Source organism: Oncorhynchus mykiss, chromosome 5 (assembly GCF_013265735.2).
Source record: "Oncorhynchus mykiss isolate Arlee chromosome 5, USDA_OmykA_1.1, whole genome shotgun sequence".
NCBI classification, from domain to species: Eukaryota; Metazoa; Chordata; class Actinopteri; order Salmoniformes; family Salmonidae; genus Oncorhynchus; species Oncorhynchus mykiss.
Window position 1 is genome coordinate 61,617,651 of NC_048569.1, and position 13,397 is coordinate 61,631,047.

Sequence of the window (13,397 nt, forward strand, 5' to 3'; positions counted from 1 at the left end):
TGTTCCCTTTTTCCCTCTGATTAGGTCCCTATATCTCTCTCTGTTTCTGCTCCTGTCCTTGTCGGATTCTTGTTTGTTGTGTTTCATGCCTGAACCAGACTGTCGTCATGTTTGCTGTAACCTTGTCTTGTCCTGTCGGAATCTGCCGGTCCGTCTGAGCCTACCTATGTTTGGTAATTAAAGAAGCTCTGTTTAAGTTAATTCGCTTTTGGGTCCTCATTCACGCACCGTAACATTAACTCGGCCACAAGGACTTCTAGGCACTCACTTGAAAATCTGGAAAAGTGCACAAGGAATGAAGCTAAATGTGCTACTAGGCTACTGGTTTACATCAACTGTTCCACTTGATCTTTTAGGACAGGGTGTTTTGTAACAACATACTCATGGTTTGAAATTGTTTTACAAAATGAGTTTATTCACAGTTATTAAAAATGTTTTGTTTACAGTATGCAGACTAGAAACTACAGAATTTCTCTATACATTGTGTAATACACAGTTTTGGCAATATATTTCATGGATCGTTCTTGGTCTTTACCAAACACTTGAAAATGGAAGCATTTATTAGCAAATCTTTAAATCTTATAATCACGTCGCAACAAAAGCATTAGCTGTAGCTAGTTAGTCACTAACATTTTCCAGTGGAATACCAGTAAGTAAACATTCTACAGAGGGCTTAAAAGTGATGGAATCAAACATGGTTAGTGTGTAAAAAGTCAATAGGGATGTTAAGATAGGTGTATTAAAATGACAATGCCACTGTATTGAAATGTGGGATAGCTCAGAGCTTTTATATAGCTTCAGCTATTTTCTATCCATATTCTTCAGAACGGTAGATCGTATGGGCGGAATGAACTAGTCTTGTGCTAACTGCGATGACTTGTGCAGTGCATCTTACACTAGAGTAGAGTCTTTACTGGAGGCCCCTGACTTGCGGGCCAGCACGCTTCTCATCTCATTGTTAATGCCATTCCATGGCTTAGACGGAGACTGCAGCGGCCCTGACTCTGTCGACAGGGTCCTGTGCATTCTCGAGCCACCCCCACTGCCACCACTACTGTAGCCCTCCTTGTCACTGCCGTGACTCTGTGGGCCGTGGGATGGGGAGTGATGCTGGTGATGCTGCTTTTGGTCAGTACAGGGAGGGTAGGACAACTGCCGGTGGAGATGGGAGTTGTTGCGATGCCTCCTGGGTTTGTCCCTGTCTTGGAGCTCGCCGTGGTGGACGGCAGGGGTGCACTCTCCATGCTGGTTCTGGTACACAGTGTCAGTGTGCTCCCCACCATGGTAGTGTTGGGCGGTGCGGGCGGCTTTGACCAGTGAGTGAATCACGATCACCAGCAGAATCAGGATTCCTGAGGCCAGTACGCATGCGCTGGCTATGCCGGTCTCTACCTCAAACACCAGCAGCATGTAGATGGACATAGCTGCAGTAGAGAAAGGGACAGAGAGTGAGACTGACATAAAGAGAGAGCGACGCAGAGTGACAGGTACAGAAATACTAGTTTATTTCACTGTGAGAAAGATCACTTTTCAGGTCCCTTTTTCTCCCAGGGATGAATAACTCTAAATATTGCAGTGTATTGGCATTGTGTTTTTTGTGTGTATTTTCCTCTATTTGACTAATGTTTGGTCATCTTTCAGCAGTTGAAGAACAACAGACCCAGGAGTGATAAAGGAGGGAGGAGAGAAGAATAACTTTGAGATATGATGATGACGTTATGGAATTGCACAGCTCCCACTGAAAGGGAGCTGTGGGATCAGGGGGTCATCCACCCTCCATTACAACGGTGCTCTGCCTCCCACCTGAACTAGGCATTCACTGGAATGGAAAGCCAAACAGCTTTGCCTTGCCAGGACCTGCCTTAAGACATGCCAGTAATGCACGTCTGTCAAACACGCCATTGTTTTGGGCCTTGTGTATCAATCAGTTGAAGGGACTCTGAAAGCAGTGACCTTTGCCTCTGCTGCAAATTAACTGGAGTATATTTGTAGAAATCTGCATGAATTTGTCCTTTCTAAGGTCACGCAAAGCTCTATTTGGTACAATCTGTTATTGTTTAGCAGTTGGTCTGAACGGATGTAATGTCTGATAAATTAATCTGCTTTAGCTAAATGAAAAGTGCTTTCACATGACATTATGTGGGGTGACTACAGTGTTCATAATACTACCAAATATATATTCCAGACTTGGAATTGTTTCAACTCTCTACCCAAGGCTTTTACTTGCGACATAATTAAATGCACTAAAGAGTAACAATGGGTACATATTGAAGATGTGCATGCTCATCCCCAGAATGTTTTCACGTGTCTATTTTCAAAGGATAAAGCAAAGAACATTAACAACTTCATAGTTAAGAACACTATAACAACATTGAAGAACATGAAACGGATTCTACAAGAACCAATACCACTCCCTAAAAACAATGGAGCAACCCTTGGATAGCTTTTCAGAATTCACCGATTAAATTGGCCCACATGGAACACTAAATGCATAGAAACCGTAAATTACTTGGTAACAGAAAACACATTTATTTCCATGATAGAATTAAAAAGTAATTTTGGACTGACCAATGTAGATAGTTTCAAATATATGCAACTTAAACGTTACATATCACAAAATGTTGATTTTAAATAATTTAGACATCAGAGCAACCTTGAGGGAATCTTATCTGAGTCAGAAAAGGAAGTTCATATGATAGAGAAGATATATAAAAGCTTGCAGAGAGCATATCCCACTGACAAGCTCTTAAAAAAACTGTTGGAACCAAGATTTAAGAACTGATGTTGGCACAAGATGGAGGGAAAGTTGGAGCATAACTAAAGAAATTACAATTAACGAAAATGGAAGCTAATTATACAAGAGACAAAGTTCACAAATTCTACAGCACAAGGTAAGGTCATGTCTTAAGTCTAAAACAAATAATGAATCAATAATTCATGCTTTCTGGGAACGCTATGAAGTCCGGAAGTTGTGGGCGGGGCTAGAAATGCGGCTGTCAGAAGTATTACAATTAAGTATTACAAACTTTTAATCCATCTGTTTGCATATTTCAAGACATAGCATGTGGGGGTGTACTGAGGTACCCGATTTGTTGGAGGAAAATGTGTACTAAAAACATATAAATCAATCCACCATCATTAGCACAACAGAAAAAATATAATGATTTATTATTTAAATAACCAAAAGTGTGCCGGCAAGAAACAAAATGGTGCAGTTTCAGGCCGTGTTGCGGAAAGTGATGCAGGCGCTGGAGATGGGGGTTTGTGCTAGTGTGTCTGGGAAGGTGGGATGTTTGTATGATGTTGTTTGTATGTGTATGTATTGTTTATAAAATATCAAATTAAATCTTTACAACGGCAACAACAACAAAAAATACTACCAAAAATGTTGCAGTTTGATACTCATGATATAGCCAATGAGTTTGTGGTGCCACTTGTAAAAAATATTTGTAAGGTTCTTCTAATTTTATTCGAACAGTTCATTATGGCCCTTACTGTTTACATTTGTTGTCTGTCTTACCTGCTAAATATACTGAAACCCCAAGGCAAAATAATCCAATGGCCACATGTCGGACAGTTTGGCTATGGAATAGGAACCAGTCTGCTCTATGGGAGGAAATGAAGAAAATGCAATCAGTGACAATGATGACATGATCGTATGTTGACGGGTATTGTTCAATTAGTTCACAATTATTTATTTGCACCAAAATAAATAAATGATTTTAAGGTTCAAATTAGGCCTTCTCTTCTGTCCATTATTTTTCTATCGTGAGATACTTTTCTTCTCAAAATTAGTTGGTTTATAGAATGCTTTGTCATTACTTGCACTGGAGTGCACAGAAGCTAGATCTATATGAAAGTCATAAAAAGCACAGACACAATTCTAACCCAACGCGGGAAAGAGCTAGGCCACTGAGACCATAGGCTGTGCACTGGGTGTACAACGAGGGAACGCTATTGTTTGTCGAATTTATACTGAGTTCAGAGATAGGAGTGGTCGGTCAAGCAGTCTCTGTCTGCACCTGGTTCACACGGAAAGTGGTGAATTTATAAGAATGTAATATTCTTAATTTAATTTCTGTCAATGTCCAACTTTAATATAATTGAAGCATGTTATTCAACAAAATAAACTGCAGGTGCATCAGTGATACAATTCTTGCCGACAACAAATACATTAGACTTAAAGTATGTTGATGAATGTGTACCTTTCTGTATCTTCTCCTCTGCATATCTCGGTTGTAAAGTAGCTGTGCAGAAGGCAGACCATGACAGAGCTCAAATTGAGCGTGAGGGAGAGAGCAGAGAGCACTATAGACACAGGCATAAGCACTGCCCAAACATTAGTTGGCACGATGGAGATGTTGGGGGGTGATTCCTTCACAGCAATCTGTTGTGATTGTATCTGGAAAATCAAAATGACCGATAGCAGAGACATAATCCCAGATAGGATCCCTAATGAAGACAGGACCATCAAAGACCGCTGGCTATAAATGTACCTCATATTTGGGCTATAAATCACAGACTGACATGGGCGCCCCTATCTTTGGAAAAAGTTATCCCGGTCGGAATCTCCTTTATCCTCGTACACGCGTTATCTTTCGCAACCTCTTCAATCTGCCATATACTGTATCTGTAAAGAGTTGAAACAATTGTGAATAGGAAAAAGTAAGAAACCTGGGATTGAAAGAATGTGCGTGTTATTTGCGTGTTGTGCACAAACACCCGATCCCCCGACCGAGCATGTGATGTTTTTAAAATCCCCGGATTAAAAATTTCGCAACAACAATGGATTTTTCAATTGGATTCTCCAAAACAATACGTTTAAATGCTCGTCCGAAGCAGTCCACTGCCAGAGGAAAAACTGTTTGCAAACTTTAGAAAACTGTTCACTTTCCTTTTCAAAACATGAATTACCCCCGCATGAATGCATTTGTTAAAACAATTGCAGTAGTGCGCTTTGAATTTAAACTTCAGATACATTTGAAATGTGAAGAAAACATTGGTCCAAAAAATTTATTTGATTGTGACCAGGTCTATGATTTTTATTTATATTTGTTAGTCTAGGCTACAGTTATATATTTGATGCAGTTTAATGCTATTGAAAATGATTAAGGATCCACCAAAATACATTAATCAGTTCTCGATACCTTTAACCTCTATAATTAGGCATTACCTGTAAATCATGCAATAGAAGCCTCCTGGAAATTAATCCCAAATAACAGCTGACTGCAAACTGGTCACAGAGCAAAACTTATTATATGTTACTAAAACCTGTGCCTCTCCATTTAGCATATGTTACATTAGGTTATATTACATTGGCCTACCAATGTAATAGTGGTCATATGAATTGTAGGACGCATAGTATTGTAATGAAACAGGCAGGGAGCAGGCCTCGAACCCTCGACCTTCTAGCCCGAGATCCGGCGCGCTATCGACTGTGCCGCAAAAGCATGCTCGTGCGGCAGAGTCGATTTCAACGCTTATAAACCCAGGGTCCTTACACTACTCCCTCCTTTCAAAGAGCGCGACCTCGCGCTAGCTTGCGACTCTACGTCTTACAGGAACGCGCTCACCAGCCAAGCACACGCACTGTCGTGGATGCAAGGTCCGATCCCACTTCTGACACCAATGTAATGAAACAGGCAGGGAGCAGGCCTCGAACCCTTGACCTTGCCACTGTGCCGCAGTGGCATAGTCGATTTCCTCGCTTATAAACCCAGGGTCGTTACAGTATGTTACAAATTACAATTCATATGATATTTTATGAATTGCAATTCGTACAATATGTTACAAATTTGCAATATATATCAAATGTTATGAATTCCAATTTGCTGTTGCTAACGTTAGTTAGGCTAGGGGTTAAGGTTAGGAGTTAGATTAAAGGGTTACGTTTATTGTTCAGGGAAGGGTTAGCTAACATGCTAAGTCATTGCATGCTAAGATAACATGCTAAGGAGTAGCTAAAAAGTAGTAAGTCGTTGCAAAGTTGCTAATTAGGTAAAAAGTTGTCCGTGATGAGATTTTAACATGCAACCTTTCCCTTCTCATACTAAATGTCTCAAATAACGTAGCCTAATGTAGCATATCGTACTAAACAGAGTTTCACAGATTTTAGTAACATATAATATGCTTTCTCTGAGACCAGGCTGAACTAAATAGTGTCTACATTGGTTATTGTTTTGTGTTTCATGCAAGAGCTTCATAAGGGTTTATCATAGTCCAAAACATGTACATGTATGCACGGCAGTGTTCTAGAATATTGGACGGTTGACTTTCGTAGCCTACTTTTCTAACTCTCAGCACAGCTCAAGCAATTTCTCCATCTGTCCATACATTTAAATGAATAGAGGATGTGTACCAGAGACGCATTGGTTGGGAATTGTAGTGAGGTGCGTATTCCATCTGTGCGTCCCCACAGATGGTGGTCTCAGAGCCTTGTAGCTATTGTATTTCGAAATGGGACGCTGAACTATCGCGTTCTAACAGTGGTGGAAAAAGTAAACAATTGTCATACTTGACTAAAACGAAATAGACCTTAATAGAAAAGGACTCAAGTAAAAGTGAAAGTCACCCAGTAAAATACCACATGAGTAAAAGTCGAAAAGTATTTGGTTTTAAATATACTTAAGTATCAAAAGTAAATCTAATTGCTAAAATATACTTAAGTATCAAAAGTAAAAGTATAAATAATTTAAAATTCCTTATATTAAGCAAACCAGGCGGCACCATGTTCTTGTTTTTTAAAATTTTTGGATAGCCAACACTCAGACATAATTTACAAACAAATCATGTCTGTTTAGCGAGTTTGCCAGATCAGAGGCCGGGAATGACACGGGATGTTCTCTTGATAAGTGCGTCAATTGGACCATTGTCCTGTGCTGCTAAGCAAATAAAATGTAAAGAATACTTTTGGGTGTCAGGGAAAATATGGAGTAAAAAGTACATTATTTTCTTTAGGAATGTAGTGAAGTAAAAATGGTCAAAAATATAAATAGTAAAGTATTTTTACTTAAGTACTTTACACCACTGCGTCCTAGATGATGAGAAGCGATATTCCGGTGCCCCATTGGGACATAGCTGAGTGGCTCTGAGACCACTTAGCTATGTATGCACAGTTATAATGACAATATGGTCTTGTCTCCGCCCTAACGATGGGAATTGTTGTATCATGGAAGGATTTTTACAGGAGTGAACCCTCTTGCATCGCCTCTTCCTCTTTGGCAAAAGCCAAAGAGTTCCTGAGAATCCTTGAACTCTCCCCCAATTAACTTTTCAATGGTTGCCTTGGAAAAACACACTGAAATACCCAGAGACAGCACACTGCTGTTGCTCTGTTGGTTTGTGCACTCGCCCACCTTTCCTTTTAGGCCCCTATAGGAACCGTAATCCATTTCACCTTTGAAAACATTATTGTACATAAAAGAGGCCTACTATTTATGTCCATCATCCATATAGACTATGGTTATGTCACTTTGGGTCATTAAATTCACCTCCATTTTCTGAAGTGTCTTTAAGTACATGGATGGTCTTTTTGATATAGTAAACAAATAGAATACCTTTTTGATTTTATGCAACAAAACTTTGTTGTTGTATTTGTTCGATTCTGAAGCATAGGCTATAAGCACATGTAAAATCCCACAACTCCCAAAAAGCTCTACAAACCAAAGCTTATTTCAGGTATACTTTTTTAAATGTACCGATGCAGGTCTCACTAGCAATGAGGGGTAAGAGAAATGTTCTCTGCGTGTGATTGTCTGACTCTATCTTGAAGACAGTAGGACAACTGTAGAGCAGCTAAAGGTTGGGGGTTTGGGGTAAAGGTCTGGCTTAATGCTGTTCTGATGGAGATAAGCTCGCGGCTATGAAAGTGCACACAACAAAGAATTGCTCTCATACATGCACACTGACCATGGAGTCTATTTCTGAATTCAACAGCCCCACCACACACACTAAAATGGCAGCCGCTGATGTTGTCGAAAGCAGAAGTGAGCAGTTTCAGGAAAACAAAAAAGAAGTCTAAATGTGAACACTTTCCAAAGGGCTCCTTCATCTGACTTAGAATGTACTCTCTTTTTAATGTGATTCATAATGCTTGTGGGCATACATGCTATGGTCACAACACTGATATGTAAACTTTGTTCCGGCATCGAAATGACTAACATACAGTATATCCTACACAATGAATAACCTTTAGACAGAGTGTCAACACTGCTCCTATGATTCTTAGCAGGTGGTTTTACTTTTATTTACAGGTGATGGTTGTGTTTATTCTCCACTGAATTGGGTGAATCTAGCTGCACACAGGGATGTAGCCTATAGCAGCGGTGGAAGCAGCCCTCTGAGATGTTGCTAACTCTTGCATCATAAAAGGCCTTCTTTAAGATCATCAAGTGTGTGTGCATGAGTGAGCGCACATTGGTGTGCTTGTGTGTGTCTTTGAGTGGCGTGTGTGTGCGTAGTGCCTGCCTGTGTTAGGAGTGTCTCTGTGTGATTGCTCGATGTTAATAACACTTGTCCTTAAATTATTTTTAGGAGTAATGAAAGCAATGTGCCACCTCCCAAAAATAGTCCAGAATTGTGTAGCTCATATAAATGATTGAGTTATAACCTCTAAATATACCCATTAAGATAGTATGTGGACTATCTTTTGGCATCTTTGAAGTGACAAATGGATACTGTATATAATAAACTATGACAGCACTATGTTTGGCCTAAGGGATGTGGCTGTATTATTGAAGAGCCAAAGCCTTGATTAGCTGCGTGAGATCAGTCAAATGGTAAGACGACTATTGTAGATCTAACAAAATCAGGCAGAACCAATGGAAGTAAGACTAGTAGGACCTGTAGGCAGTGAGATTCTATGCATTCAATGTGAGAGATTGTAACACAGCAGAGTAAGTACAGAGCTATTGGATATGGGATCCTCTTGTTCCCAGTATATTCACTCACCTATTGAAATGGCCCAAAATAGGAATTGGACAAAGCAAAGGATGAATCAAAGTTACCTATCAATAGAACACTTTTAGAAAATCCCATGCATCATCACATCGTTTAAAGTTCAGTAGCCTTCCTGTCTTTTTGATCATTTCATTTCTATTTTTGTATTTTTATCCACCACTATTCCCTTCTATTCTTAGGCTGCACTATTGATCATTTACCTTAAATTATCTATCTACTGACACATAGCCAATGTAAGTGAGTCAACAAGCAAGTGAGCAAATAGGGAGCTCCTAGGATGTGCTGTGAGACGAAATGAAAGGGTTACTACAGTAGCTTATTTTTCATGTAAATAAAATAGGTTATTTTAATGCACAATCCAACTCATGCCAATGATAGGCCTTCATTAGAACATCTCTGACCAAGAACATTTTGTTTTGAAAACCCAAGACAGTGACCATCAATAGACATATTCTCTGTGGTTTACATATGTTTTCTTCAGAAAAAGGCACAGAAAGCGCAATAGTCAAAAATAGCATATCTATAAACGACACAGACCAAGACCATGCTTACTATGTAGCTTATCTTGTGTCTGATCTCTGTTTGTGTGTTTATATGTATGTGTGCTTGTGTGTGGGTGTGTGTGTCTACCCACTCCGCTTCACTCCCTGTGTGTGTTCACCTAACACACCTAACACAAAGATGGGCAAGTTGCAATAGAACATCTTCAAGTGGAATGAAGTTGAAGAGTAACTGTATATGAGAGTATTAATGGCCTACAGGACAAGATGTTTCCAAGATGGCGTAGCAAATCAAATCAAAATCAAATCAAATGTATTTATATAGCCCTTTGTACATCAGCTGATATCTCAAAGTGCTGTACAGAAACCCAGCTTAAAACACCAAACAGCAAGCAATGCAGGTGTAGAAGCACGGTGGCTAGGAAAAACTCCCTAGAAAGTAGCAGACGTGGTTTGTCGTCCTCTCGTTTACTTTTTGTATTTTTCGTCTTTTTTGTATACATTTAAATTTATTTTCAATCTCTTTTCCATTTTTTAAATTAAATGTGACACAGATCTGCTATTTTTTAGACCTTATAGCCAGAACCTTCATCAGAAGTTAGCCATCCGAAGCTAACCAGCTAATTAGTTACTAGCTATTTAGTCATTGTTAGCCACTGCTAGCGGCCTTTACCTTCTGCACAGGCACCAGATGTTTTTTTAGCCTGGATAATACCTGCCAGTCTACCAGTATCGGAATGTTTTTCTCCACTACAACGCCGGATTCCTGCCGTAAACCCTGGACCATTACTCCTGATCATCACAGCTAGCTAGTTGCCACCGAGTGACCCAGCCCCGAAAGCTAGCCCTGAGGCAAGCCTACCTCCCGGCCCTCTTTGTGATCACTCGGCTACTCAGCCAATGCCTCCCGGACTTTACCCCCAACACGGCTAGAATCCACTACTCCACCGGATACTTGCTGTAAGCTCTGAACCTTTGCATCGGATCATCCCCGCCAGCTAGCTGCTACCGAATTTGCTATAGTGGCTATCGCCCCTGCCCCGAAGCTAGCACCAGTTAGCCGTGAGCCAGGCGCATCTCCCGGGTAGCAAACGAAATTACTACAACTACAATACCTCTTTCGCCACCACGACTGGTCCGCTGACGTAACTCCATCCGCTGTGCCCTCAACCGGCCTTTGCCAGACGTCAAAGCAGACGATTCTACTTACCCCGGCCTGCTAACTTTAAACGCAGTGTCTCCACATGCTAGCGTATAAACGACTACCCCGCGGCTTCCCTGTTCCATCTATTGCTGTTCACTGGACCCTGTGATCACTTGGCTACATAGCTGATGCCTGCTGGACTGTTCATTAATTACGGTACTCCATTTTGTTTATTTATTGTTTATCTGTCGGCCCCAGCCTCGAACGCAGGCCCTGTGTGTAGTTAACCGGCCCTCTCTGCCCATTCATTGCCATTTTACCTGTTGCTGTTGTCTTAGCTGTTGTTGTCTTACCCGTTGTTGTCTTAGCTAACTCTCCCAATCAACAGCTGTGATTGCTTTATGCCTCACTTTATATCTCTCTCAAATGTCAATATGCCTTGTACACTGTTGTTTAGGATAGTTATCATTGTTTTAGTTTACTGTGGAGCCCCTAGACCCACTCAACATGCCTCAGATACCTCCTTTGTAACACCTCCCACACATGCGGTGACCTCACCCAGCATAACTAGCCCGTCCAGAGATGCAACCTCTCTTATCATCACTCGGTGCCTGGGCTTACCTCCACTGTACCCGCACCCCACCATACCCCTTGTCTGTACATTATGCCCTGAATCTATTCTACCACGCCCAGAAATCTGCTCCTTTTATTCTCTGTCCCCAATGCACTAGACGACCAGTTTTGATAGCCTTTAGCCGTATCCTCATCATACTCCTCCTCTGTTCCTCGGGTGATGTGGAGGTTAACCCAGGCCCTGCGTGTCCCCAGGGACTCTCATTTGTTGACTTCTGTAACCAAAAAACCCTTGGTTTCATGCATGTTAACATTAGCAGCCTCCTCCCTAAATGTGTTTTACTCACTGCATTAGCACACTCCGCCAACCCTGATGTCCTTGCCGTGTCTGAATCCTTATGACGGCCACCAAAAATTTGGAGATTTCCATACCCAACTACAACATTTTCCATCAAGATAGACCTGCTAAAGGGGGAGGAGTTGCAATCTACTCCAGAGATGGCCTGCAAAGTTCTGTCATACTTTCCAGGTCTATGCCCAAACAGTTCGAGCTTCTAATTTTAAAAATTAATCTCTCCAGAAATAAGTCTCTCACTGTTGCTGCCTGTTATAGACCTCCCTCAGCTCCCAGCTGTACCCTGGACGCCGTATGTGAATCGATTGCCCCCCGTCTATCATCTATCTTCAGAGTTCGTTCTGTTAGGTGACCTAAACTGGGATATGCTTAACACCAACGGCAGTCCCACAATCTAAGCTAGATGCCCTCAATCTCACACAAATTATGAAGGAACCCACCAGGGACAACCCTAAATCCGTAAACATGGGCACCCTCATAGATATTATCTTGACCAACTTACCCTCCAAATACAACTCTGCTGTTTTCAATCAGGATCTCAGCAATCACTGCCTCATTGCCTGCATCCGCTATGCGTCCGCGGTCAAATGACCACCCCTCATCATTGTCAAACGCTCCCTAAAACACTTCTGCGAACAGGCCTTTCTAATTGACCTGGCCCGGGTGTCCTGGAAGGATATTGACCTCATCCCGTCAGTAGAGGATGCCTGGTCGTTCTTTAAAAGTAATTTTATCACCATTTTAAATAGCATGCCCCTTTCAAAAAATGTAGAACTACAGTGCCTTGCGAAAGTATTCGGCCCCCTTGAACTTTGCGACCTTTTGCCACATTTCAGGCTTCAAACATATAGATATAAAACTGTATTTTTTGTGAAGAATCAACAACAAGTGGGACACAATCATGAAGTGGAACGACATTTATTGGATATTTCAAACTTTTTTAACAAATCAAAAACTGAAAAATTGGGGCGTGCAAAATTATTCAGCCCCCTTAAGTTAATACTTTGTAGCGCCACCTTTTGCTGCGATTACAGCTGTAAGTCGCTTGGGGTATGTCTCTATCAGTTTTGCACATCGAGAGACTGACATTTTTTCCCATTCCTCCTTGCAAAACAGCTCGAGCTCAGTGAGGTTGCATGGAGAGCATTTGTGAACAGCAGTTTTCAGTTCTTTCCACAGATTCTCGATTGGATTCAGGTCTGGACTTTGACTTGGCCATTCTAACACCTGGATATGTTTATTTTTGAACCATTCCATTGTAGATTTTGCTTTATGTTTTGGATCATTGTCTTGTTGGAAGACAAATCTCCGTCCCAGTCTCAAGTCTTTTGCAGACTCCATCAGGTTTTCTTCCAGAATGGTCCTGTATTTGGCTCCATCCATCTTCCCATCAATTTTAACCATCTTCCCTGTCCCTGCTGAAGAAAAGCAGGCCCAAACCATGATGCTGCCACCACCATGTTTGACAGTGGGGATGGTGTGTTCAGCTGTGTTGCTTTTACGCCAAACATAACATTTTGCATTGTTGCCAAAAAGTTCAATTTTGGTTTCATCTGACCAGAGCACCTTCTTCCACATGTTTGGTGTGTCTCCCAGGTGGCTTGTGGCTAACTTTAATTGACACTTTTTATGGATATCTTTAAGAAATGGCTTTCTTCTTGCCACTCTTCCATGAAGGCCAGATTTGTGCAATATACGACTGATTGTTGTCCTATGGACAGAGTCTCCCACCTCAGCTGTAGATCTCTGCAGTTCATCCAGAGTGATCATGGGCCTCTTGGCTGCATCTCTGATCAGTCTTCTCCTTGTATGAGCTGAAAGTTTAGAGGGACGGCCAGGTCTTGGTAGATTTGCAGTGGTCTGATAC

General features: G+C 41.3%; 1 protein-coding gene across 1 annotated transcript; it reads right to left on the reverse strand.

Moving 5' to 3' along the window:
• Positions 1-336: 336 nt before the first annotated feature.
• LOC110524247 (transmembrane protein 221) lies at positions 337-4,705 on the reverse strand. Its single transcript, XM_021603720.2, has 3 exons — positions 4,206-4,705; positions 3,521-3,606; positions 337-1,424 (listed from the first exon to the last, which is right to left on the reverse strand). The coding sequence occupies exons 1-3, from the start codon at positions 4,499-4,501 to the stop codon at positions 892-894; spliced, it is 915 nt and encodes a 304-aa protein (XP_021459395.2). The 5' UTR covers positions 4,502-4,705; the 3' UTR covers positions 337-891.
• Positions 4,706-13,397: the final 8,692 nt, after the last annotated feature.